At 42.7% G+C, this 27,404-nt stretch overlaps 1 protein-coding gene across 17 annotated transcripts in view; it reads left to right on the forward strand.

Annotated features, from left to right (window-relative positions):
• The first annotated feature begins 2,313 nt into the window (after positions 1–2,313).
• The window catches only part of NSD1 (nuclear receptor binding SET domain protein 1), a 73,891-nt gene continuing 48,800 nt past the window's right edge, over positions 2,314–27,404 (forward strand). For 8 of the 17 annotated variants that reach the window (XM_053377236.1, XM_053377217.1, XM_053377222.1 and 5 more), the window contains exon 1: positions 3,379–4,638. In XM_053377236.1, the coding sequence (XP_053233211.1) occupies positions 3,751–4,638 (888 nt within the window). In that variant the 5' untranslated portion in view covers positions 3,379–3,750. The other 9 variants (XM_053377225.1, XM_053377224.1, XM_053377223.1 and 6 more) reach the window with 9 other exon arrangements.

Here is a 27,404-nt window from a genome sequence, read left to right on the forward strand (position 1 = left end):
AAATTGTTGGCCATCACCAAATCTCCTAGGAGTAGATTCCATAGTTTAACTATGTGCTGTGTGAAAAAGTGCTTTCTTTTGTCCGTCCCGAGTCTTCCAACGCCTCCCATTTCTCCTTTTTTGGTTAGCCACATTTGAACCCTGCCTAAGGTCACCAGGGAATGCTGCCCAGCAAATCATTGTAATTGCTTGTGCTTATAAGAAGCTACCTAACTGCACCAGACCACTGGTCCATTTATAGCCCAGTATTGCCACCCTGAACACTTTTGGAAGGGCAAGATAGAAATTCAATAAATAGATAAAAAATACTCTGACCCAGAAACTCCAGCGGCTGTTTCCCTTAACTTAGGGGCACTCAGTGATGATCAAATTTGATCACCTAATTGTGTAAGGGCTCAATGCAACACTTTCTGTCTCTGATTTGGACTGCACTATCCCACAGTAGTTTCAGAAGTGATGTTTAAGTGACCTGCCCAGGCTTGTTCGAAAAGACTGTGGCGAAGGAAGCCTGCAAGTGCACCTTTTCCTAGTTGCAGATTTGCTGTTAATATTTTAGCCTGCTTGGTCCAAGACGTTGCTATGCAGCAAGTTGGCCAGTTTCCTGTACACCCCCTCCCCTCATTTCCACTGTGCCTGCCTGTTCCTGGATGGTGAACTTCTCAACACACACACACAAGACTCATCAGGACAGTTTTCTCCCTGCAAAACATCCTACACATTAGTAGCGCTATCCTAAACAAACGGAAGACGGCGATGGCCTTGGGCCCCACAGCGCCCTTTCTCTCTCCCCCCACCTCTGCCTGTCTAGATTCTGACGGAGGAGAGTTTTACTGAAGCCGAGGACGTGGGGTTTTTTTCCTAGAAAAAGGAAAGAAAAAGAAAATAATAATAAACTGGCGATCTCGGTTCCCTCAGCACAGGCTCCTTGAGGACAGATCTGTGGCGAGGATTGCAAGGTAGAATGAATGAACCAATCAACCACTCCCGTCTTCAGCCCTTCTGGCGGGGGCTCCCGCTGCACCGGGGAGGGTGGGTGCGTGGTGGGGGCTTGCCCCGCGAAAGGTTCGGTTTGCCTGGCGGGTCTAATGGCCGCTTGGCGAGGCAGGTTGCACGGAGGGAGGGGAAGCGCGCGGGGTGGGGTGCGGGTGTGTGTGGGGGGTGACACAACTGCATTCTGCTCTCACAAGCCGAGCAGGGGCTGCAGCAGGAAGCGGGAGGGTGCGCCGCACGGCTGAGGCCCGCCGCTCCTGACCGATGTCAAGGCACCGAGCCTCCTGTGGAGGAGCTGGCAACGGGGCGCGCACGGAGGAAGCTAGGGCGCTCGTTCCGAGCTCGGGCCCCCCGGGATCGGGGATCGGCTCGCCTTCTATGGTTGATCTCGTTACGCTCCCGGCCGCGTTGCCACGCAAAAGACGGTGCGGCGGCGGCGGCGGCAGCAGCAGCCCAAAGCAGCTTGCTCTAGGGAAGAGCGCGGACGCCGCGTTCTAGCTGGCCCTGAAGACCGGCTAAGGGAGCCAGGAGGTGGGGGCGTGTGGAGGGCCGGCCTCGCAGTGCCGGGGAAAAAGGGAACAGTGGGCTTCTTCCCTCCCGGGGCGAGAGCAGCTGCACCCAGCCCGACGCGGGAGGAAGAGGAGCGTGTGGGAGGCTCCTTCCAAGCTCGCTGCTGGGCTAGTCAGTGGCCAGGCGCTGCACCCCAGCCTTCCCCGTTCTTGCAGGATCTGGGGGAGCGGCCTGGTTTCCCTCGGCGTCGAGGGGAATCGGCCTCCCCGGTTGCGCCCGGGACGCGGGTCGGCCCTGCCATCGCCCCTCATGCGCTGACACACACACACATACACACACGAGTTTGGCCCCCTTTCACTGCGGGGGCCACACAGCAACCATTTCTCCCTTCCTAGTCCTGCCGTTTGTTTTAGGAGTTCGCCCCCCCCTTAATCGGCGGTGCGAGCGGGGGTGGGGGTGGCGGCGGAAGAAACAGCGGACGGAGCTTTTCTTCCTTCGTCACCCCCATTGTTGGCTGGAGATAAGGGAACAAGCTGACCCGTCCAGTCTCCCCTGTTGTTTGGGCGGGAATATGGGGATGGCCTGGCTTCTTCCTTCGGGCTCCCAACTTCAGTGGCCGAAAAACCCTCCCCGTTTCCCTCTCCCCCGTTAGAGAGGGGGACAAGGTTTGCGAGGTCGCTTAGGCTCCCAGGACCCCACCGCGCCTGAGGTGAAAAGCAGCTTAGCCCCAGGCGCACCATGTGCCTGGGAGAGGACACCGAGGCAGGACTAAGCCCGGTTGGCTGCTGGTCACGGGGCGTCTGAGGGGCTCCCCCTCCCCTCCTTTGGGCTGGCAAAGAGAGCGGCGGCGGCGGCTGCCCAGCGGGTGGGTGGGCGAGCTCCACATCCACCATCTTTGCTCGCTCTTGCTCTCTGCTTGCAGCGCTTGGCGGGGGAGCTAGCAGAGGCCTGGCCTGGCAGGCGGCGCCCTGCCGGGGTGGCTTAGTACGAAGCAAGGCTGAGGGGTAGGATGGTGCTGGGCGCTGGCAGCGAGAGGCAGGGCTTGTCCAGCGCGGGCAGAGAAGGGAGCTGCGGCGCCATGTGCAGTGGGAAGGGAGGGAGGCCGAGGCCAGGCCGGGCAGGACGGCAAAACGACGCCAGCCCTTTGGAACAGGCTGAGGAGCCCAGGGCAAGGAGCAATAGGTGGGGCAAGGGAGGGGCGGCCGCCCTGAGCGCTAGGGGGCGTCCGAAAGCGCAGGGGCCGCGTAAGTGCCCCAAGGAAGGGGGGAGGCCATGCGCAGCGACGGGCAGACGCGCACGCGCGCGCTGATTGGACAGCGCAGCCTTCGCTGGCGCTGCTGCCGTTGTTGAACCCCAAGAGTCAGTGAGGGGGCGCGCGCGAGCGCGCACAGGGGACAGCCGCGGGTGCGCGCGTGCAGCAGCGTCGCGCGGGCGCGCGCGGGCGAGGAAAGGAGCTAGCAAGCGAAAAGAAGCTGGCAGGCAGCTGGGCTGGAGACGGAGCTGGTAGGGACCCGAGGAGCCAAGTCGGCTCTTCCCTTAGGCCCTCTGCTAGGGTGGGGGAAACAGAGTCCGACAGGTAAACTGCAGGAAAGACTTTCCTGTTCTCCCCCAAGGCGGAAACTGGTGTCTGCGGGCAGATTCCACCCGGACATTGCAAGGGCGCCGCAACCCTCACCCGGAGGGCCTCTGGAAACGGGGTGGGGGTGGGGCAAGGCACGCCAGCCGGTGTCTCGGGCCTAGTGCAGAAGCCGGGTGGTGGCAAAAAGCGGCCGGGGTGGGGGCGGGGGCGGAAGAGGATGAAAGATCCAGAAGCCTTTGCTGAAGCGATCCCTGCTCAGCAGCTGCAGATCTCTGAGAGGCGGGGGCGAGGAGGTAGGGGGAGAGTGCGAGGAGCCAGGCCAGGCCAGGCCTGCTCTGCTGCGCTCCCTGCAACCAGCAGCGGCAGGATGGATGCTGCGCTATTGTGAAAGGCGACATTAGGCTGCGCCGATCAGGAGGCAATGTTGCCTGGGTAGCTGCGGGCCGGTGGAAGAGGCATGCAGCCGGCTCGGTGCAGGCTCTCTGCGGCCCCAGAACCAGGAGCGGGAGGCGTTTGCTGGGCCGCCGCCGCCGCCGCCGCCGCGGAGGAGGAGGAGCAGCAGCAGCAGCAGCAGTAGAAGTGGCTGCCATTTTGGAGAACAAGGCCCTGGAGGGTTTGCCTGACCCCATTGTTGCTGTGTTTGCTTCACAGGTTGATGCCCGCCGCACAGGATGGATCAGGCCTGCGAAGTGAGCAGGAGGGGCTACCTGCCCCCCTTCGCCAGCCCTTTGGCGTTAGATGTGCCGGAAAACGGGGACGGCCCTTACGGGGGGGAGGGTCAGAGCCGAAGCCCCGAGCCACCTAATGGGTGCACCATGCAGTCAAAGGCTGCTGCTGCTGCCTATGGCCCAAACCCTTCCCCGTGCTACATCCCGCTGCGCAGGCTGCAGGATTTGGCCTCCATGTTCAGTGCCGAATATTTAAATGGCTCAAAAGATGGCTCTGATTGTTTGCAGGAAGTTGAAAGGAGCGACTCCAGCGCCGAGCTCTGCGATTCTTCAGTGTTAACCGACTCAGAAGACTTCACCCGGCATGACTCGGCAAGACTCCTGGATTTTGATTCCATCTCTCCTTGCTTGGAGGACGACCCGGAGGTGGATTCCGAAACATCATTCCTAAAAGCAGATGAAAGCCCAGAAGAGGAAGCTGAGTTTATGATGGAGGACAGAGACACCGGCACCTACAGTGAGGAGGGAGAGCCCGAGGATGGGATGGAACTGATTGAGGAGATCCAAGGAGGACGCTCCATAGAAATTAGACACAATGAGACAATGTCTACCTTGTTCCCAATCGGCTTTCCTCGAGAGCAAATACAAAGTAACACTTGCAAAGAGGCTGCAGTAGGAAATAGAACTGAAAAACTAGACCTGCGCCCAGTGTCTTATTTTCCTGGAGATACAGATTTAAAAACAGAAAAACAGTGCAGCATTACGAAGAAGGTATCTGAAAAAGAAAATCCAGCCCAAGGTCCCATCACACTAGGAAACTTGATAGAAAGGCTTGAAACTTCAATTACTGCAAAATCATCATCCGCAGCAGCAGCAGCAGCATTGCCACCTGTAAGCAGTCTTGGGGTACCCGTTAAGTTCTCTGCAAATTTATTTATGGGGAAATGTTCTACATGGTGTTCCTCTGGTCTGTTGCTGTTACAGAGAGAGCGAGAGTTGGAGGTGGGTGGAGTTAACAGGTTGTAGAGTTTCCATGTGTTTTGTTTCATTTGCAAAGCAAAGTGCAGATAATTTAAGCAAGGTAGTTTGAACAAGAGCTTTGAAAACAAAATGTTTTGTGGTCCTTCTGCCTGGCATACAATCCTAGAAGTTGACACAGTGAAAAGAATTCCTTATCATAGAAGCTGAATTGAATATAATTCCCCTCCACACATTTGAATATAATTCTCCTAAACACATGACTTGTCATCTTTCTCTGCTGGTTGTAACAAGAATTAAGATTTGGTAACTCTTTAAAAGTGTTTGAAAACATGCACCCCTCACAAACTCCTGCTCCTTATACTTAATTTTTGCACTGTTAGCTGAGATGAGGTACTGTATTAAAAAAAACCAACAACTATGATAGCTGGAAAGCCAAAACATTCAGACAGAAAACCTGCTCTTCAGTTTTCCTTTTCAGCAGATTCTTAGTGGTTTTCTTTTAAAAAAAGGTTTAGTCTTTGATTTCTGGCTGTCTTTGTAAGGTTAATAGGGCTCTTTCCCACAAGGTAATAGTAAGAAAATGTGTATACTTTTGTGCATATATTTTTCTTGATGCATGTGCACTCTTTAGAAACTTGCCATCAGTTGTGGCTTTTCAGTGCATTAGTATTACACCCACACACACACACACACACATATATATATGAGAGATAGCAGCCCTTAAAATGCACATGCATTGCATTTTACATGTGTGGAATGCATATGATAATGCAAGCAAGTGTTTACATCTTATGTCCTGGTATACATTTGCAGTTAAGATAGCATGTGTGAAGTGGCCTCAGTTAAAACAAAACACTCCATTACTAAAATGAGATTTCATTTAATAGTTTAAGTGAAAAGTGTGAAGACTTGCATTGTTTTCTGTTTTGCAGAATGAACTGGTGCATGCAGAGTAATTTTTTATGGTTCTGAATTCTTTTAAGAGGAGAACTGAGGTGTGTTTGTTGACTTTTAATGGTGGTGATAATGGCCTGGTTTGTACATAAAGCTAAACAAAGCCATGGTGAAATTTCTGTATGTTAGTGTGTGAGTACTCACAGTAAAAAAAATGTGGCTAGTTCTCCCTTGATCTTCCTGATGGTGTGCTACTGAAATTAAGCCATGGTTTGGCTCAGCATTACATCTTAATCTGGGCTTGTGGTTTGTCTGAGGAAGAAAAACTGAGAGTCTGAATTTGGAAATAACGTTAAATTAATCTGTACCTTAATCTCCAGGTAGTGTGGCAGTAAAGAAGACCAGGTCATAATTACTATTGTGAGTGCTTGCACATTCACACTTAGCAATGATTTGGCTTAGAGCTACATGCGAACTGGGCCTACTGTAGTTTGAGAATACCTCAAGTCAAAAGACTTACATTCAGGTGTAACTTTGTAAATAGTGCATAAAGTTGTAGTCCTGTGTACACCTACCTGGGAATGCACACAGTGGAACTGACTTCTAAGTAAACGTGCATAGGATAGTGTTGTGAAATTATTTTCACAATGTTTGTGAAACAACATGTTGGAAAAGTCTACTAGAATATTTTGTACCATGGCAAAAATATATATGGTATTGTAGAACTTTAAGTGTTTTGTGCAGTTACATTAGAATTTACCTGGCTTTGGTATTTCAGTTACTGAGAGACCTCTTCTCAAAATAATGTCACTGCAAATGGCTCACATCTGATATTATTTCTACTGATAGTTACTAATTCCAGAGTATTGCATAAAATATTGCCTAAATGTTTGTGGAGCAGATAGCATTGTGCAGGTGTTAACACACATATGTGCACCTGAATACTGTACAGAGAAGAAATGGGTTATATCCAACTTAATATCTGAATGCATGGAACAGCTTCCAGAAGTGCAACAGAACGTTTACTTCTTTCTCCTCCCTTACTGCATCCTTAACCCTCTGGAGTTTTCCCCAAGGTTCTGGAGTAGATTTGGGGGTGGTGCAGGGGGAGGAGATGGAGGGGAAATTACGGTATGTTGCACTCACAGGAGTCATTCTGCATGTGCAGTTATTTAGCTAAATGCAACCCATTTTTTTTATTAAGGATATTGTCCCATGAAAGAAATCTTAATATGATCTGAGTTTAAGCCTATTACTCTAGCAATTAAATCTGCATATATGTAAAATGAATGGTTCTGAGGCTAGCAATGTAGGCATTGGGTGATATCCAACGTAAGTCATACTCGATGAGTAGTCTCATGGACATCAATGGACTGATCTAAGTATGAGTAATGTTGGATATCCCCTTTTGGTTTTGGATATTGCATGCATGTGTCGTAGCAAGCATCATCTTAGAAGAAGCATCCCCTTCTCTCTGGGACTAAAGTGAGAATACCTCTTAGGTGGTGCTATAAAAAATAATAATCTGCATGATTGATTGGGGCCCCAGTGAGGCCATAAGTGATATCAGAGCACTTTGCAGATAGTTCTACTTAATAACAGAATCAGTTATACTTCCAAAATTCATTATTACATTGAGTTACAGTTGAAATGAACAACCATTATAAAACATTTTCGAAGTGTATGGCATCTAGTTTCTGTTAGGAGTTTTGTTGTTGTTGTTGTTTTTAGTTGTCCAGAATTCTTTTGATTGTCTCATCGTATAATGGCTTTTTAATGCAAATATTAAAAAAATAGAATGCTGGTGCATAAATATTGATGGGAAATGCCTTTCTTGAAAGGGGGTATTTGGAAATCAGACCTTTTTTTTGTAAGGCGTGTAAATATGGAAGAGAGCTTACCGAAAGAATGACATCAGAAAATCTCAGAAAATAATTTTGTTTGTGGTTATCTCATAATTCTGGTCTTGCAACAGTCTCTGAGCAATGGGTCCATTCAAGGTTTAAAAGCAAGCAAGAAAATGCTGTTGGCTACTCTGGTGTCTGAGGCTCATGTGTCAGGGATGGTTTAAGCCAAGGGAGCTATTACAGAAATACCTTAAACAATAATTCTATGACTAATTTTGGTTACGTTTGAAATTATTGTTCTTTGAAATTAGCTCAAGTAATCCAGTGATCCTATTATCGCATGTTATTTCGTTATTGTAGCCATAACATTCATGTGTAGTTCTCATAGATGACCATTGCATCTTTGCAAGCTGCTAAAACCTGTATGCATTTTGGGGGTTAGGTTTCTCTCCCACCACAGTTGAATAGATCTTCAAGTCCCAACAGCATGAATCAGTATCTCTTGTGTTCTCAAGCACTCTTCTTCTAGGGGTGAGAGCACATGACAATTCATGGTGTGATTATTGCAAGATAAGAGTTATGTATGAGCTTCTATGCCCATCACTTGGTGCTGCTTGCATGTGATGTAGTTAAAATGGATAAAAATTAATGAGCTAAGAATAGTAATAATTAAATATTGTTGCAAGAGCTCCCGCTAGCACAGTTGGGCTTTCCCTCTCCTCCCCCAACACTCCCTCTCCACCTCCCCCAGATCCGTTCGAAAGAGTCAGGAGAACCTTCAGAACACCACATGGGAGAAGAGGGGTATTGTTTCATCTGACAAGTAAAGATACTTGCACTGATGGAATGATCAGAAGTGTGGGATTTTGAATTGCTCCCTGTAAGTTTCTCTTTTTAAAAGTAGCCTAGTATAATCAGACTGAAAAAAGCAAGTTAATCCTACAATTATTGGCTCCATCCAGCTATCAGATCATACCATAGTTTGTTGTGACATGGGCATCCTATGGCGACTCTCATACATTTCTCTTCTTCCTTCCTTCCTTTGGGGTGTATGGAGGATTAAGACTTCCATTGCATTCTGAAACAAACTTTAGCTTCTCATGTCATCTGAATATGGAAAATAGGTTTGTATAATATCGCACAATCGAACTCCGGCTTGCTATGATTTGTGCAAACCACACTCTCCCATGTGCTTCAAAAACTGGGAAAATACAGCTTGCTTCAGAAAGCAAGAAAGCTTCCATTAGACACATGAGGAAAGGGAGGCTTGAAATGGTGCATCTGCATTTCCAAAAACTCTGGTTTGTTGCAGTTATTATTTTTTATTAGATTTCTTCCCTGTTTTTCACCATGAGGTCCCATGATGCATTACAACAATTTAAAAAATACAATATTAAAATAATTTAAAACAAATTACAGTCAGTGGAATATATTGTAAAATTTCTCAGGTGTCAAAGGCCAGGGTTAAGAGGTGCATCTTCAGCATATGATGATAACCACAAAAGTAGGGTGTCAGATGCACTTTTGTGGGGAGAGCCTTCCACAGTTTAGGGGTTGCCCCAGAGAATGCCCTCTTCTGAGCTGTCAATCTCCAAACTTGTGAGGGTGACAGAACTACCAAGAGGGCCTCCTCTGTCAATCGTAATACCCAAGGGGGTCTGAATGGAAAACTGCCTCAAAATTGATACTGAGTTAGGCAAGCAACACAAATGCAAATAAAGAATCACATGGAATACTGCTGTTAATGGCCTTGATGCTAGGGGCAAAGAACTAGCAGGTCATCACAGGTGATGATTGCCAACCTTTGACATCTGAAGATGCCATCCTGTTTATGGCTAAGATACTTCTGTATCCTGTAATTATATTTTCCCCCATACCAAATTATGAATATTTATAAACAAGGACATTTCCTTTTCATCTTATGAAAATGAACTGCTCTTCCCATAACTACCAGCACTTTTGACATATGAAATTGGGGGGGAGGAAATCAAATAAGCGGTGCACCATGTATCATTTTATAAAATTATGAAAAATATCCAGTGTATATATAATTATACAAAGTATATAATTACAGTGTTGATCCTAGTTGTAAGCCAACATGGACAAATTATTATACATTATTTTTAGAAATATATGAAGCACCAATGAGAAACTACAATCAGAAATTTAAACTGGCCTTTTTGTCATTTAAAACACATTTATTTAAATTAGTCCACCCTTGATGTAATGAAATAGCTGGAATGTAGGCCAGATCGGGCACCGGTGTATCAACCCCAACTGGACTCAAACCACAAAAGGTAGCAGCAAAAGGAAGAGTTCTTGTTCTTTCTTACTGTTATTTTTTTAGTGTGAAACACTTTTTTTAAAAAAAATTGCCCTGCTAATGGAAGTTCCAAAGCAAGTGCAATTCATTGGAAAGGTTGCGAGAGAGTAGTTTATGACAGCCCTGTAGTGTAGTTCACACTGAATACTGAAGGCTAGGCTCTGAGCCATTTACATCAACTTGTAGTCCTGAGGTATTAGACCCCTAACACCTCAGGGAAATCTGAAAGAGTAGCTTACAACAACCATGCAGTAAGGTATACCTCTGTTGCAAGCAGTGATAGAAATTAGCCAGGCGTCAAACACATTTTGCAACTGACATGGGTCCAATTGCAACCACTTGGAGATCTTTGGATGCCAGGTTGGCGACTGGGGAAAACAAAACGTCACTTAGAGAAAGATCTGAAATATTTTCCTTGAAGCTTGAATTTGTTTTATTCTGGATTGTTTTATTTTATGTTTTAATATGTTGTAAACCACTTTGAGATTTGTTTTTAAACTATAAAGTGATACATAAATGAAGTTAATAATAATAATAATAATAATAATAACGGTAATGATAAACTGCATTGCAAAAAAGAAGAAGAAAGGGACCTAGACATTCCATTGTGGTGACCGTCACCTAGGTTTAAGGTGCCATTTGGCGATTAGATTATGTATCTGAGTTTCTAACACTGGTTGCAAGTTGGAATGCTATGCTGAGAGAGAAAAGCTTACAGCAGCTCTGCAATGTAGCCTGCTGTTAATATTGAAGGTCAGAAGTTTGGATTCCCAGTCAAAAGTCCCCTATACCTCTCTGGTTGCAGTACAGGTTGATGCATTAAATTGCCCCCTTAGACCTCCTTCCAGCCAAATCAGCCACTCAGTTGCATTCAGAAGCCTCATTGGCTTGCATGAACACTGCTTGTACTTTTAAATGTTTAAAATCCAAAATCATAAATTTAAGTTTTGTGCATGAAGCAAGAGATTTAATTTTAACTTTTCTTTTTCTGAGATCCCTCAGCCACATGCATAGGCAACATGCACATGTAAGATATATACTGCAGCATTTCTGTAGTGACATATGGAAGTTCTGTTAAGCCCACTTTACTTTTTAGAGATTTGCTAATCTCTATCAAGGGCGCTATATATTACCTTATTCTTCCCCCCCCCCCAGTGAAACTGGCAGTCTTCTCAGTAGTGTTCATTTGTAGCAGAACTAATGGTCCTAATTTAACCCAAAAGCTTTAACCAGAATAGTCTGCCACATGCAGAAGGACATTTTGCAGTACAGTCCCAGGCATGTTTCCTCAGAAGTATCATTTAAGTTCAGTGGGATTTACTTCCTGGTAATTGATTTTAGCATTGCCGCCTTAATTCAATTTATTTCAATGGGCTTAGGCCGTCTAGCTGCATCTAGGATAGCAGTTGATTTATTGGTGGGAGGCAATTTTAATTTATGTAGACAAATGATGATCAGTAGATCAGAGAGTTTATCTTTCTTTATTTTTTGGAGGTTCCAATGTGTTACTGTTCATAGAAAATAATATATTTGTTTCTTTGTTTCTTTCCAACAATGAATAGTAGCTTTTGCTAACTTATTAGTTGCCTCACATTTCTTTCAAAAGCTCAAATAGTATCTGTCTCGAGGTTTTGCTTACACTCAGATGTAAACAGCTACAGAATTTTAACTGACTGAAATTCAGTCAGTGGATAATCTTAGTTCATACCCTTTAGAATCCCAGATCAGCAACAAATACTCCCAGAGCCAAATCCATCCCCCTACAGAACACTCTCTGATCCCAGCCTTGACCCCCCCCCCACTCAAGTTGCCAACTTGGAAGCTATAAAAGATGTATGGAGAAAATTGCAGTTGTGGCTGTGGAGGTGAAGTAGGACTTACCCTCTGTCACTACATCCAAACTATATCATTATTACAAAATTTATTACCCCCCCCCCTTTACCAGGAGGTCCCATGGAAGGTTGTAACATGAACTATGGTCAGAAGAATAGGATGAGTCCTGAAAAGATATACCTCAGGTTTCAAAGGCTAGGATAAAGAGATGGGTCTTCAGCGTGTCAAGTGACAGTGCTGGATCCAGGAGTACATCCAAGCTTCCTTCCTCCTTCTAAGGAAGTGCAAACCCATCAGAAAAGGTGGGCTTTCCACCTCCTGGACTTGAGAACACATAGCACTTTGTTTCACAGTTTAGTTTCACTTTGTTGGCCCCCATGCAGCTCATCACTGCCTCCAAACACCTGTTTTGATGCCTCAGCCAGCTCTTCTGATACAGATGGGAGAGAGAGAGAGAGAGCGCGCGAGCGCTGGGTGTCATTCATATATTGGTGACACATCACTCCAAAACAGCTGATTACTGGTCCTAGTGGCTTCATATAGGTGTTAAATTGCATGGGTGATAAGAAGTATAGTGCCCCAACGACCACTTCCTTGAGCTATTCCAGAAGGATGCTGTGGTCAATGGTATCAAAAGTCACCAGAAGGTCAAAAAGAATGAGCAGGGTTGCATTCTCCCAATTCCCTCTCCCGACAAATGACATCAGCCAGGGCAGTTTCAGTGCCCTGACCAAACAATGGCTTGTTGCTGATTAGGATTTTAAAAATGGTGTTGTTAAAGCCATTAATTTGGGGGGAAACTATCTGAAATTATTTACAACAGGCAATCCCTGCTGCTGCAGATTGGTGAGTTTTACATTAAACTTCTATGTCACATATAACCATAAACTGTAGCATAATTTGTGAACAAGTTCTGGGATGTACTTGACAGATGCAGTCCTTGCTAGAGGCCAATTACTTTCCTTTTAGGGATATTTCTTTTCAGGGAGAAATAAGCTTGGCTCTTGGAGGTGGTGCTGGTGTCTTTGTTTGGGAAGATCCCTTGCTTGTCAAGAAGCAATAGGGTACGTCATACTCAATCGGGATGAACACTTCTAAGGATGACCATGTTTTTTTTAAAAAAGAAACTTACCTGATGACAGAACTTTCGTAAGTGGTAATTATACGAAGTAAACAAGCAGTAGTGAAGTATCGCATCATGCCTGCACCTTCTTTCATAGGTTATTTAGAGGAGGCTCCTTTTCCAATTGATTAGTTATTACTAACACCACTACACAGTATTCATTAGTCTTTTAAGTTTCTTCACGATGCTCTTATCTTGCAGTTGTGTAAAGGGAGATATTATCAGTGAGTTGCTGCATCCTTTAAATTGGCTCTTGAATGTCTGTGTGCCTCACTGTTCAGAAATGTGATTGATTTCATAGTACAATTAGGTAGCAGGAATCTATACCTTTGAAGAGAAAGGAAACATCTTGCAAAACCAGGAGTGAGGAACCTCAGACCCAGGGACTCAATACAGCCTTCCTGATCTCTGTCTGGCCTTTGAGACTCTTCCCAGGCCATGCCCCACCCTTGAGGCCCCACCTGTCACTGGCCCTGCCCCACGATTGCCTTACTGGAATATGTTCTAGATAATGTAATTTGTTCGCTCGGTTGGATGGAGAGGTGGTTGTGGATGTGTAGAAATCCACAATTCGTGCTTGGCTGGAATGTAGCCTATTGAGTAAAGGTGTAAGAGTCATTGTATGTGTTACACAGAGCAGATTTGGAGAGGAAAGGGGGAAACCCCTGTAGCATACAAGGAAATCCTTGTACTGATGGGACATTGTAGTTGACTACCACCATAGGGATTATTATTTCTTTTTGTTTATTAAATTTGTCAGTTGCTTCATCTGGCCCAGGACAACCCAAAGTGTCTTACAACCCAACAAACAGACAGGAAATCACACATAGATACATTAGCACCAAGAGGAAAGAGAAATACAACAAAAACTTCTCACCCACTTTTTAAATGCCACAGATAGTGTAAGGCCAAAGGCCTGGTTATAGAGGAAAGTGTTGGCCTAGTGCATTAGTAACCTGGTCATAGCTGGATGCCTTCTATTCCATTTTGATAGGATTGGTTAAGGCTTCAGTTGCAGTGAGAGAAGACCAGATTGTGCCATAGCTCATCAAATAGCGTTATAAGACCAGGCTACTCTGTTTAATATGTACTTTGATAAGGAATATTGTCAGCTAGCTTGAAGCTGTAAATATTAGTAGTTGTGTGAGTTGTGAATTTCAGCTTATTTGAGAAATGAGGGTTCCATATCTGAGACACAAAACTGAAAATTATTAAAACTACATTATGTACTGCTATTTAGGTACTGGAGCATATACTATACACTCCATGTAATAAAGTCACCTCAAAGCCATGCTTGTCATACAAACAGGTTTTGCATTTCCTGGTTTCTCTTGTGTTCTGGATAGAATTAACGATGGGCTAACACAAAGCTCTACACCTTGGAGACTATCATGCTGATATCACTTGTCAATTGGATATTGTTGTGGAAAATAAGGAGGCAACTATTCAGGGACTAGTTGTTTTTCATGTTTGGAAAACAGTAAAATGTCATTTGAAAATAAACAAACAGAAGAACTTTGCTGCATTGAAAATATAGGAAGTGTGTCATAGAAAGTGCCATAAAAAAAAGAAACCAGATGCTGAAAAAACTTATTTGTTAACCAAACAGATAAATATTTTAAATAATTAATAGTACACATTGATTGATACTGGAGAGAAACAAGCCCGGTTACTAACTTCTATGATGAGAATGTTTTGGAAATTATTTTATTAATTTTTATCTAACCAAATTTCTCATTTCATTTCGTTGCATTTATTTACAATAAGCATGGCCTCTTTGTCTGGAGCGGGGGGGAGGGGGGCGCTATGAGGAAGGTACCGTACAACATTATGGGGAAAGTTTAAAAAGAGACTTAACAGCAATCATAATAGCCTGAACAGTCTTTCTAAATTAACACAACCTTCTTTTGAGATGTTTTAAAATGAAACAATGATATGCTATATAACAAAGGATAAAGGACCATTAGGTCCAGTCGTGACCGACTCTGGGGTTGCAGCACTCATCTCGTTTTATTGGCCAAGGGAGCCAGCGTACAGCTTCCGGGTCATGTGGCCAGCATGACTAAGCCGCTTCTGACGAACCAGAGCAGCGCACAGAAACGCCGTTTACCTTCCCGCTGGAGCGGTACCTATTTATCTACTTGCACTTTGACGTGCTTTCGAACTGCTATGTGGGCAGGAGCAGGATAGGAGGAGGTTATTTACTTAAAACGTTAACATCATACTGAACTTCAGTGAAGTGGTAATTTTTTTATCAATACAATGTAAATGGAGACAGTGCTTCTAGAAATCTATTTTGTTCATATCCTGTTTCTTTTTATGTTAAATAATACCTCCATTTTGACATCATGACTAATTCTCAAAGTTTATCCAATATTTTGAGCAGACAACATACTTGCTGTGACTGTCATGGAAGAAGTTAATTTTCTGTGTTCTCTGTTTATTGAGATGTATAATTTAACAACAGTAATAGGGAAACCGATAGTATTCATAGAGTAATGTTTTAGATATTACATCTTGTGCCTGTTTACTCATACAGTTGTTAACCTGTTCCGATTCATAATTATTATTCAATAACAAAGGATAAATGATCTTTAACTTTATAAAAAGTCTCAAGTTTTGCTAAATTCCTTAACTTCCAAATTTCAAAACAACATGGTTCAAATAATTTTTTTTTAAAAAGGTTTTGAAACAACATCTCTTTTTTGAAAAACATTGAACCGTGCCAAATCCTCTGGATAATTTCAGGGTTGGATTGCTGCAATTGCTGTGTTGGGCTACCCTTGAGGTTGATGTCAAGACTTTAGTCTGTAGAGAACATGGTGACTGGGTTATTTGTGGGGACAAACTGCTGCCAGATAACAACATAACACAATTCTCACCATGAAAATTCTTCCAGATTTGTCAGATCTTCTAATTCCTAGTATAGAAAATCATAATAATTTATGTAGAATTCATATAATTCATTAGTTTCCTTGCTACTCAGATATCATACAGATTTGTAGTTTATGCAAATTATTTTCTTACTTTTAAAAAATCTGTTTTATATCCTTTTGCTTTATCTTTATATCCAGCTAATGAGCTATAATCAGATATTAGCCTTCTAGTCCTGCCAAAGACTGAACTGAGTTTGATGGGGATATTTCTGTGTCTTGTTCATGCATTACTATTCATAGGAACATAGGAAGTTGCCTTATACAATGTTAGACTACTTATTCCATCTGTTCCAGAGCACTGTCTATGACCGGCAGCAGCACTCCAGGGCCCTGGTACCTTCCAGATGTTGTGGACCAGGCATAGACAAACTTGGCCCTCCAGATGTTTTGGGACTACAACTCCCATCACCCCTAGCTAACAGGACTAGTGGTCAGGGATGATGGGAACTGTAGTCTCAAAAACATCTGGAGGGCCGAGTTTGCCTATGCCTGTTTTGGACCATCAGCACAGCCCTTCTGAGGGGCCCAATGGGAGTTGTAGTCCAAAACACCTGTGGGGCAACAGGTTGGCAAAGGATTAATCTAGAAATCTGTTGCTTACAAATGAAAGAAAGGAATTCTGTCATAGGTGTGGGTCTTGTTTTCTTTATGGTAAAGAAATGGGAGGATATTTTACACATTGGTATGTGTGAATATTCAAATCCTTGGACTGTGTTCACATACTGTATTGCATACAACACCAAATGGTTTTGTAAGAAGAAACCATTTTGCTTCAGTTGGGGTATGTATTAATGGGAATGTGGGACAACAGAAGGTGTGTTGTTCATTGTCTCTACCCTTTATTAAGAGGGATATTGAATGTTGTGCAGCTATAGCAGATAGCTTTATGTGCAGTATAGCAAACTGCATTTCGTTCTGCGTTAAGTAGGCTAGGTGAAGTCCTCTAATTACATGAATGCTGTTAAGATTTAACAGTAAATTAAATCACTTGTTCATACTTTTGCCATTACAACCCACCCTCCGTCCGAACATACACTATTGCATAGTTTCATTACAAAATGATCAAAATCTTATCTTTCGTTTTGCTTCTGAGAACGTTCTGTAATTGAAAGAATTGGATTGTACACATAATTCCAGTACTTTCCCCACAGGGCTGTTAATGAAATCATATCTGCCTGTAAAGGCAGCAAAGAACCACCATGGCTTTAGAGTGCTGTGAGAGTCAGGGCCTCATCCCTTTTACGATTGTGCTTTTTTATTTTAGTAGGATGATGCATAATACTGTCCCATAGTGGGAGGGATTAGAGTGGGTGGGAGGGGGGAGTCTGACATCCTCTCAGATGGGAGCTGGAAATTTTTGACTAGGGGGAGAGCTGTGTAGATGATAACTCTGATGGAGTCCTGGACTAAATTTGGTATTGGTACCATATCAGGCTGCCAGTATTGTTGTGTGGGGTTTTTTGTTTTGTATACAGTGGTACCTCAGGGTACCTCGGCTTCAGGTTACATACGCTTCAGGTTACAGACTCCACTAACTCAGAAATAGTATCCCGGGTTAAGAACTTTGCTTCAGGATGAGAACAGAAATTGTGCTCTGGTGGTGCAGCGGCAGCAGGAGGCCCCATTAGCTAAAGTGGTGCTTCAGGTTAAGAACAGTTTCAGGTTAAGTATGGACCTCCAGAACGAATTAAGTACTTAACTCGAGGTACCACTGTATTTTCCTGGGGACTTGTTGGAATAGGTAAGTGTTGGAGATTGTGTTAGCATTTTTTGTGTGTGAGAGAGTTTGGTTAAATGTGTGGGATGATTGGGAAGATAGGTGTGGGATGTGGTGTGGGATGATTGGGAAGATAGGGCTCAGTTGATGTGGAATTTGTGTGGGTATTTGAGTAAACGGGACCATATTTTATGGTTATTGATGTTTCATATGCTGTATTATGCCTTGTAATATTTCATATACTGTATCTTCTGCTTATCAGTGGTTTCTGCATGAACCAGCTGCAAAGCGGGGGGGGGGGGGAGGGTTTCTGGATGTGGCAGGGCTCAGGTAGTGGGTGATGCAGGAAAGGAACATTCTTCCTGCATTCCCTTGGATTTCCCACTGTGTGCTGAGAAAAGGGAGCCCCTTCAGCAGCACATGGCAAGGAAATGCAGAGACAGAGATGTGCGTGTGGCATTGGCTGCACCCACTTTCAATTTGGCATCACCTTGTGTTGGCACATGACTTCCATAATGTTGCTCACAAGGGAATACAGTTCATCACTTGAGCTGGAAACTATTCCCCACCAGTAGGTGACCTAAAAACAAGTCTCACTGTGTCGAATGGACCTTACACCCAAGCATATGTGTGAAGGTTGCAGTCAATAAATCTTATTCCCATCCTTCATCTCCCAGGCTTATTCCTTTACCTTTGCTATAGGTTTTATTGACTTTGCCCATTTTCCCACCCTTTTGTAGTGTCCTCCGTTTCCCACTTTCTTCCTGCCTTCACCCCATCAGCATTTTCCATATTGACTTCCATTTGCTGTAAGGAAACAGGCATGTTAGTTCTGGGGAAACTAAATTAATAAGTGGACTTGTGAAATGCAAGCAGCCCTTTTTCTGGATCATCCCATGTGAAACATTCCAGTTTACACAGTCAGCCTTTCTGCCTAAACTGAGTGCCCTGTTTGCAATCTAAGGTTTGTACTCTGGTTTTTCCCTTCTGCTGTCTCCATACCCTGAGCACTTGGTATCTCACCATTGCCTGTGAAACATCCTTATGGTTCAGAGCCATAATGAGCTAAAATAAACACTTTTAATTTATTTTGTATGACCACAACGTTAATTAAATACAACTACAGTCATACCTTGGTTGTCAAACACCTCAGTACTTGGACGTTTTGGCTCCCAAACGCCGCAAACCCAGAAGTGAGTTTGCAAATGTTTTTTGGAAGCCGAACGTCTGATGTGACTTCTGTGGCTTCCGAATTAGTGCCTTGGTTTTCAAACTGTTACGGGAGTCGAATGGACTTATGGAACGGATTGAGTTCGACAACCAGGGTATGACTGTACTGTATTTCACAAACACACTACTAGGTGTGAACAGAACAGAGTTGCATGCCCTCTGAAGCAGGGCTGGCAAACCTGCAGGCCATATATACCCCTCCCCCAGACATTTTCAGTGGCTCACAGAGAGCTCTTGGCATTTGCCCTCCCCCCCTTTTTTTTTTATTTTAAAATCACAAGTCAGGGCTGTTTGTGCCTAGGAGACCTTCTCTGCTGAGTAACTCAAGTGGTAGTGTTATATTCACTTTCGCTTCTTGGTTCTGTAATACCAAAATTTGTTTTGAAGGGCAGGATGCAGTCCTCTTGACCTAGCACAGCCATGGTTCAGCCCCTCTGCCTGAAATATGCAGGGGGAAATAGGACTGGGCTTAACTATTTTTATAAGGTAGTAGTGAAGATTGATGAGATAATGTGGATTAAGCACTTTAACAATTAAGGCACTGTGCAAATGTTGTTGTTATTGAGAGACCTGGAGAACACCTGAATCATAGCTACAGTTCTGTTTCAAGTACAGTAGAACTAATCTCCTCCTCAGCCAAAAACACCAAAGCAAAACTCACAGAAGGGGGTGGGGAGGTGCCAAGGCCATTTAAAGCCATTCTTCGGATTGCTAGGGAACTAGAAAGCGCCTGTAATCTTCCCATCACTTTCTTAATGAACAAGGAGCATCACAGTTGTAAATGAGATGGAGAAAAGCTACAGAAATGATATTCGCTGGAGACAGAACCCTAGTGTTAATTTGTGCAAGCATGTGATTTATTCTGCTGCTTCCAATGAGACCGATGGAGCTGAAAACCGCTTTAAAGTGGCTTTATGAAAAAGATAGTTATTGGATATGTGCAATAATTAAGACTATTAATAGTATGACTGTTTCAAAAGGGAGCTTTTGGCTGAGCTTGATATGTCTCTGCCATGACTGAGCGCTTGTGAATTTAATATAATTTGTTTAGCAATTTCTTCACTTAGTGTGACCATCTCTATAAGCTACCTTACAAGGAGAACTGAAAATTAGAATGGCATCTGTGTTTATGTGTTGGGTTTTGAAATGTAGGAAGTGAATGTGTGTTCCAAAGAAAGAGGTCTCTCAATTAGACGCAATGACCGGTGGGGGTTTAAATTCTTTTTAAAAAAAATATTTCATTTTTTTATTTTTCTTAACTCTTAACTTTTCTTGAGAGTCCCATGGACTGCAAGAAGATCAAACCTATCTTAAGGAAATCATCCCTGAGTGCTCACTGGAAGGACAGATCCTGAGGCTCTAATACTTTGGCCACCTCATGAGAAGAGAAGACTCCCTGGAAAAGACCCTGATGTTGGGAAAGATTGAGGGCACAAGGAGAAGGGGATGACAGAGGGCAAGATGGTTGGACAGTGTTCTCGAAGCTACTAACATGAGTTTGACCAAACTGCAGGAGGTAGTGAAGACAGGAGTGCCTGGCATCTCTGGTCCATGGGGTCACGAAGAGTCGGACACCATTAAACGACTAAACAACAACAATGCTTCAGCAGCTTCGAGAACACTGTCCAACCATCTCGTCCTCTGTCGTCCCCTTCTCCTTGTGCCCTCCATCTTTCCCAACATCAGGGTCTTTTCCAGGGAGTCTTCTCTTTTCATGAGGTGGCCAAAGTATTGGAGCCTCAGCTTCAGGATCTGTCCTTCCAGTGAGCACTCAGGGCTGATTTCCTTAAGATAGGTTTGATCTTCTTGCAGTCCATGGGACTCTCAAGAGTCTCCTCCAGCACCATAATTCACTTTGCTGAAGCATAGTGTTAGAGTAATACAGTTTGGATAGTATGTGGCGATGAGGTGGTGAGATGTGGGAGACAGTGAAAAATGGATGTATTTTGTAGCATGCTTGCCCTGTCCCCTTACTTGTTTGTGTGGGGTGTTTTGTCCTGCCACCCCCAACTGTTAAGAGTGCTGTGAGGGAGTTGCTGCAAGGTTCCTGTGAGGGTTCAAGGAAAACAAATGTTCACACTGTGCTCCAGTTCCTGGCAGGGTTTTGGGGACACAAGTTGTTTGTGCAAAGAGCTCCCTTTGTGTTAAGAGTGCTGTTTCTTCCTCTTTTGTATTTCTGGAGTCCCTTCTTGTGAGCCCTGTGTCGCCAGAGACCAGAGAAATAAAAGCCCCATGCTGCATGACTTGTCATCTTGAGTTATGACCTCCCTGTATGTGGTTTATATACTTGTGGTGGTAGGCTGCATTTGGGTGTTGAGACTACACCATAGCCTATGTGAGAGAGGTGCTCACTGAGGCGGGGCGGCTGCTATTTTTTCATTTGTTTTCCTCCCACTGCTGTAAATGGGAGGGAATTTTTTGCATGTGGTCTGGGGCTGTTGTAAAGCTACGTTGTCACTTAGGATGTGGTAGTGGTCTGTGGGGAAGTGCTTCTTCCCTCTGCCATTTCTGTGCCAGTGGAACAGCTGCAATTCCATGGTGCTATGGTGCCATATCTGTTATGGCACCAGTGTCTCTCCTTCCACAGAGTTCCACATAGCCCCTCAGCCAGCATAACTCAAGCATAAGAGTGTTCTCTTATGTGTAGTGTCTTTCCTAATGTTGTATTAGTCTAAAACTGTGAATCATAATGCATCATGGTTTTTTTTAAAAAAATAAAAAAGTTAAATATTGCTTGTTGGACTAGAAAAGGTCAACATTTGGGGGACTTAGATTATGGTTTTATAACAATTTTAAAAACATTGGTCTGTTTCAAAAAAAGGGCGTATCTTTCATTTTGAATCACACTTTAATTCTTAATTAACTTTGCGAGCACGAAGTCTTCCTAACTGCAGATATGTGCCCTTGGCACTTCCTCTTTCTCTGTATTCTATGTAGTGGAAAATTGAAGTAGATGACTAGTACAATTGTGCTCTGGCTCCAGTAATTTAATGATGAACTCACAACTTTTCACTTTAGAACTGATGACAAATTGTACACGAGAGCTAAATTTCTGTGACAGATTTTTATCTGAGGACTTGGGTTTCTGCTAAAGAGTTGAAAGCAACATAGGAAGCAGCTTTATACCTTATAGGTCCACCTAGTTCAGTGTTTTGCTACTCTGACTAGCATCAGAGGTCCAGAGTTGCCCTTCTAAGGCCTACCTGGAAAGGCCATGGATTGAACCGGGGACATTAAGTATGCAAAGCAATTGTTCTAAATATGTGTTCTACCACCTTGCTATTGGGGGGGGGGACACCATTTGGAAGGGGAGAAGGAGATGCTTTTCTTCTGAACCCACTTTCCCCAGTTTATTTTTCCCCCACCTTGGGTTTCCAGGTGTGTGGTTTTCCTGTATGCTAGAGAAACAGGTTAAGAATTAAGCACCCCACACTACCTTCCACATCTCCATCAGTCACTGCCTCTTCCTTCTGCTTTTCAGCTGTTCATCCTCACATATTAAAATTTAGTTAAAATCAGCATCCAGCATTTTTAACTGGACATTTAAGAAGCACAAATGTAGTCTGTAATTATGGTTTCTTGATTCAGGCATCATGCTACACCACCATTGTTTTCAAACCATGGTTTCTGATTCTGCATTCCTGGTTGATTGCAAATCATGGTTTGGCAATCCGTACATCACAACAAGCATTGTTTTTAATATGTTTACAAATTCAGTTTCCCATTTTCTATTGCTTTCTCATACATACATCTTTGCACTGTTCTTCTGGGGACTGCAAGATGCAGTAAAGGCTCACCCATTCATTCTGTCTTTGATTTTGGAGCGAGCTGAAATGAATCAATTTAGTGTTGATATGGGGAGATTTTTAATCCATCAAAGAAAGTGGGTGTGTCTGGATATATAGTTTGCAACTATCTCTGTGTCTTACCTAGAAAAGTTGGTGCTGTTTTAATAAAGCTGTATTTAGTCGGAGGAACTAATTTTCAATATTGGCTTCAAACACTTAATAACTTTTGTGTAGCACTTAGTTTTAAAATTATAAATTTCCTCCTATAATTTTACATGTAGAATCATTGCTAGAATGCAAAGAGGAACACACATTTTTGGGTGTTGATACTTCTGTTTGGAAGGATCCCTTCACAGAATGCTGCTCTGAAAGGTCCTCCAGTCTTTGAGAGGGAGGTGGCCTTTCAGAGAGTGGAAGGAGAAGTTAGCCCCATGTGTTCCACCTTAAAAGCAAGTCTAGAGCTTGATTCTTTGATCACATTTTGCAGTCACTAAGAAACATTAGAACTGAAAACGTTCCTCCTAACGGCAAGGGTATCCAAATCCTCAATTTTAGCAATAACATCTCATTTCCTCCCTTCTCCTCCCCACCCTTTATTTTGCCTAGTACCAGTTTAGAGCTTTAGCTGTTTCCTTGACAGGAAAGGGCAGCGATTCTGTTTTTCCTTTTTTTTTTTTTTTTTAAATGTTTTTATTGAACAATTTTTTATATAACAGAAACAAAACATACATAAACAAACATCAAACAATAATAAAACATAAAACAAGTACCATTTCATAACCCAATTTCTAAACCTTACTTCCTCGACCTCCTCTTACTTCCCGTTTCTGTATTCCAAATTCTTACAATTATTCAGCGAAATCTTGCCTTATTTTGTTATAAATTTATACTAATCACCCTTATTCTCTTTGTCATAACCATTACTAATGGTAATCATTTATTTTATTTTAGTCCAACATCATTCTAACTGTCATTAATTTTATAATGTTTCTTTAAATAGTCCTTGAACTTTTTCCATTCTTCTTCCGCCGCTTCTCTTCCCTGGTCTCGGATTCTGCTCGTCATCTCTGCCAAACTCATATAGTCCATCACCTTCATCTGCCATTCTTCCAGTGTGGGTAGATCCTGTGTCTTCCAGTACTTTGCGATGAGTATTCTAGCTGCTGTTGTGGCATACATAAAAAAGGTTGTATCTTTCTTTGGCACCCCCTGGCCGACAATACCCAAGAGAAAGGCCTCTGGTTTCTTGGGGAAAGTATATTTAAATACCTTTTTCAGTTCATTGTAGATCATTTCCCAGAATGCCTTAATCTTCGGGCACGTCCACCAGAGGTGAAAAAATGTACCTTCCTTTTCTTTACATTTCCAACATTTATTATCAGACAAATGGTAGATTTTTGCAAGCTTGACTGGGGTTATGTACCACCTATAAATCATTTTCATTATATTTTCTCTTAGGGCGTTACACGCCGTGAACTTCAACCCGGTGGTCCACAACTTTTCCCAGTCAGCAAACATAATGTTATAACCAATGTCCTGGGCCCATTTGATCATAGTTGATTTAACCGTTTCATCTTGTGTGTTCCATTTCAGCAGCAGATTATACATTTTTGACAAATTCTTAGTACTGGATTCTAACAGTTCAGTCTCTAATTTTGATTTTTCCACCTGGAAGCCTATTTTTCTGTCTAGTTTAAACACTTCATTTATTTGATGATAATGTAACCAATCTCTCACCTTCCCTTTCAATTTTTCAAAACTCTGCAATCTCAGTTTGTCCCCTTCCTTTTCCAAAATTTCCCAATATCTTGGCCATTTCGACTCCATATTTAACTTTTTAACTGCCTTAGCTTCCATTGGTGATAACCATCTTGGAGTCTTATTTTCCAGCAAGTCCTTATATCTAACCCAGACATTCAATAGTGCTTTTCTGACAATATGATTTTTGAAACTTTTATGCGCTTTAACCTTGTCATACCACAAATATGCATGCCACCCAAAAATATTGTTAAATCCTTCCAAATCCAAAATGTCTGTGTTTTCAAGAAGCAGCCATTCTTTCAGCCAGCAGAAAGCTGCCGCTTCATAGTACAATTTAAAGTCTGGCAGGGCAAACCCCCCTCTTTCCTTTGAATCCGTTAATATCTTAAATTTTATTCTGGGCTTCTTGCCCTGCCAGACAAATTTAGATATGTCTTTCTGCCACTTCTTGAAACAGTCCATTTTATCCATTATTTGTAATGCTTGAAACAAAAACAACATTCTTGGCAATACATTCATTTTTATAACTGCGATTCGACCTAACAAGGAAAGCTTCAAGTTTGACCAAATCTCTAGATCTTTTTTCACTTCTGTCCATGTTTTTTCATAATTGTCTTTAAATAAGTTCACATTCTTAGCTGTCATATTCACACCCAGATATTTCACTTTTTTAACCACGGTCAACCCCGTCTCATTCTGAAACCTTTCTTTTTCTATCTGTGTTAAATTTTTCTCCAATACCTTAGTCTTAAACTTATTCAATTTGAATCCTGCCAATTGACCAAACTCTTGAATTATTTCCAAAACTCTTTTCGTGCTAGCTTCTGGCTCTTGCAATGTAAGTACTAGGTCATCTGCAAATGCTCTCAATTTATATTGTTTAACTCCGACCTGAATCCCTTTAACCAACTGGTCCCTCCTGATCATATTAAGCAAAACCTCCAGGACCGATATAAAAAGTAGTGGGGAGATAGGGCACCCCTGTCGTGTCCCTTTTTCAATCTTAAACTCTTCTGTTACCACATTATTTACAATTAATTTTGCTTTCTGTTCAGAATATATTGCACCTATACCATTTTCAAACCCTTGGCCTACCCCCATCCCCCGGAGGTTCTTCAACATGAAACTCCAAGAAATATTATCAAAGGCTTTCTCGGCGTCCACAAATATCAAAACCGCTTTAGTGTTTATGTTCACCTCCAACTTCTCCAAAATGTCAATTATGTTCCTTACATTGTCTGACAAATGCCTTTTCGGGAGAAAGCCCGCCTGATCTCCATGAATCTCCTCCATCAAAACTCTTTTCAGCCTCTTTGCCAAAACATCAGCAAAGATTTTGTAATCCACATTTAGTAGGGAGATGGGTCGGTAGTTCTTAAGTTGGGTCTTTTCAGTCTCTGTCTTTGGTATAAGTGTAATGTAGGCCTCTCTCCACGTGTCGGGTGCCCTTTTCCCCTCCATAATCTCGTTGCAGACTTCCTTCAAAGGTTGTATAAGCCCTTCCTTCAAAACTTTGTAGTATTTGGAAGTCAGTCCATCCGGTCCAGGTGATTTGCCCAACGTCATGTTTTGAATGGCATCTTCTATTTCCTGTAATGATATCTCCTGATTCAAAATTGTCTTGCTTTCCTGCGAAATCTTTTTCAGCCCATTTTTCTCGAGGAATTGTTGTATGTCTTCATCCTGCGGCCCTTGTGTATACAATTGTCTAAAGTAGTTCTGAAAACAATTCCTAATTTCCACTGGGTTACATAAGTTCTTTCCTTCCACTTCTAGGTTTGTTACCGTGTTGAGTTTTTGTCTCTTCTTTATTTGCCAAGCCAATAACTTGCCACATTTGTCTGCAGATTCAAAAGACTTCTGTCTCATTTGTTTAATTTTCCATTCTATTTCTTGATTCATCAGTTCCATATATTGTGTTTGATACAATTTAATTTCTCTTAGAATCTCTTGCGATTTTGGCTTCAATCTTAATTTCCTTTCCCCTTCTTTTATCTTTTCCAAAATTTTCTCTTTCCTCTCATTTTGCTTTCTTTTCTTTAATGTATTTTGTTGTATCAAAAACCCTCTCATCACGGCTTTACTTGCGTCCCAGATTATTCTTTTTTCTACTTTAGTCCTTAGATTAATTTCAAAATAATCTTTCAAAGTTTTTTGGGCCTTTTTACAGATCTCCTCGTCTCTAAATAAGGTGTCATTCATTCTCCATCTAAAGGAGCCAGTTGTTGTTTGCTTCATCACCATCTTTACTGCGTTATGGTCGGAGAGAGTTTTTGGGCAGATTTCCACTTTCTTTATGTTCGGCGCCATACTGCTAGTCACCCAAATTTGGTCGATCCTAGTCCATGTCATTTTGGCTTCAGAAAAGAAGGTTCCCTCTCTCTCTAGTGGGTGTTTTGTTCTCCAAATGTCAATCAAATCCATATTGTCAGTCATTTCAAAAAAGGTTTTTGGTAGTCTTCCATCTTTTGTAACTACCTGTCTTTGTGCTTTGTCCATATTTGTTGAAACTACTCCATTCATGTCTCCCATCATAATCAGTTTATAGTCCATATAGTCCATTAAAGTCTCATGCAACTTCTTAAAAAATTCTGTTTTCCCTTCATTTGGTGCATATATCCCCACTATCAGAAATTTTTCTCCTTGAAATTGAATTTCAATTGCCAAGTATCTTCCTTGGTCATCTTTAAAGATTTGTTTCGGCTGCAAATTTTCCTTTACGTAGATCACCACTCCTCTCTTTTTTACTTTATCTGAAGATATAAATTCTTGTCCCAATCTCTTATTTATTAACAATTTTCTATGTGCTCTTGTCACATGGGTCTCTTGTAAACAAATCAAGTCCAAATGGTCTTTCTTTAAAGCATGAAATATATTTTTTCTTTTTCGGGGGTTGTTTAGACCATTACAATTCCAAGTTAGAAGTTGCAAAGTCATGTTGGGATTATTTAGTTCCTCCTACAGCTCCCAATTGTTGTTCGTCCTTTGTCGGTGGTTCTGTGTCCTTTTCTAATCTTGAAGGATGTCCTTCTCCTGGATAGGTCTCTTTCTGTAGGTCTTCCTCGTGTTCTCCCAAGAACTTGTCTTTATCACTCACTGTTTTTATTCTTCTTTTCTTTCCCTTGTATTTGAAAGACAAGCCTTGGGGAAACTCCCACCTGAATAGTATGTAGTTCCTCTTCAGTAGTGTCACCAAATCCTTATAAGGACCTCTTGCGTCCAAG

The sequence above is a fragment of the Podarcis raffonei genome, chromosome 2 (genome assembly GCF_027172205.1).
Source record: "Podarcis raffonei isolate rPodRaf1 chromosome 2, rPodRaf1.pri, whole genome shotgun sequence".
Taxonomy (NCBI): domain Eukaryota; kingdom Metazoa; phylum Chordata; class Lepidosauria; order Squamata; family Lacertidae; genus Podarcis; species Podarcis raffonei.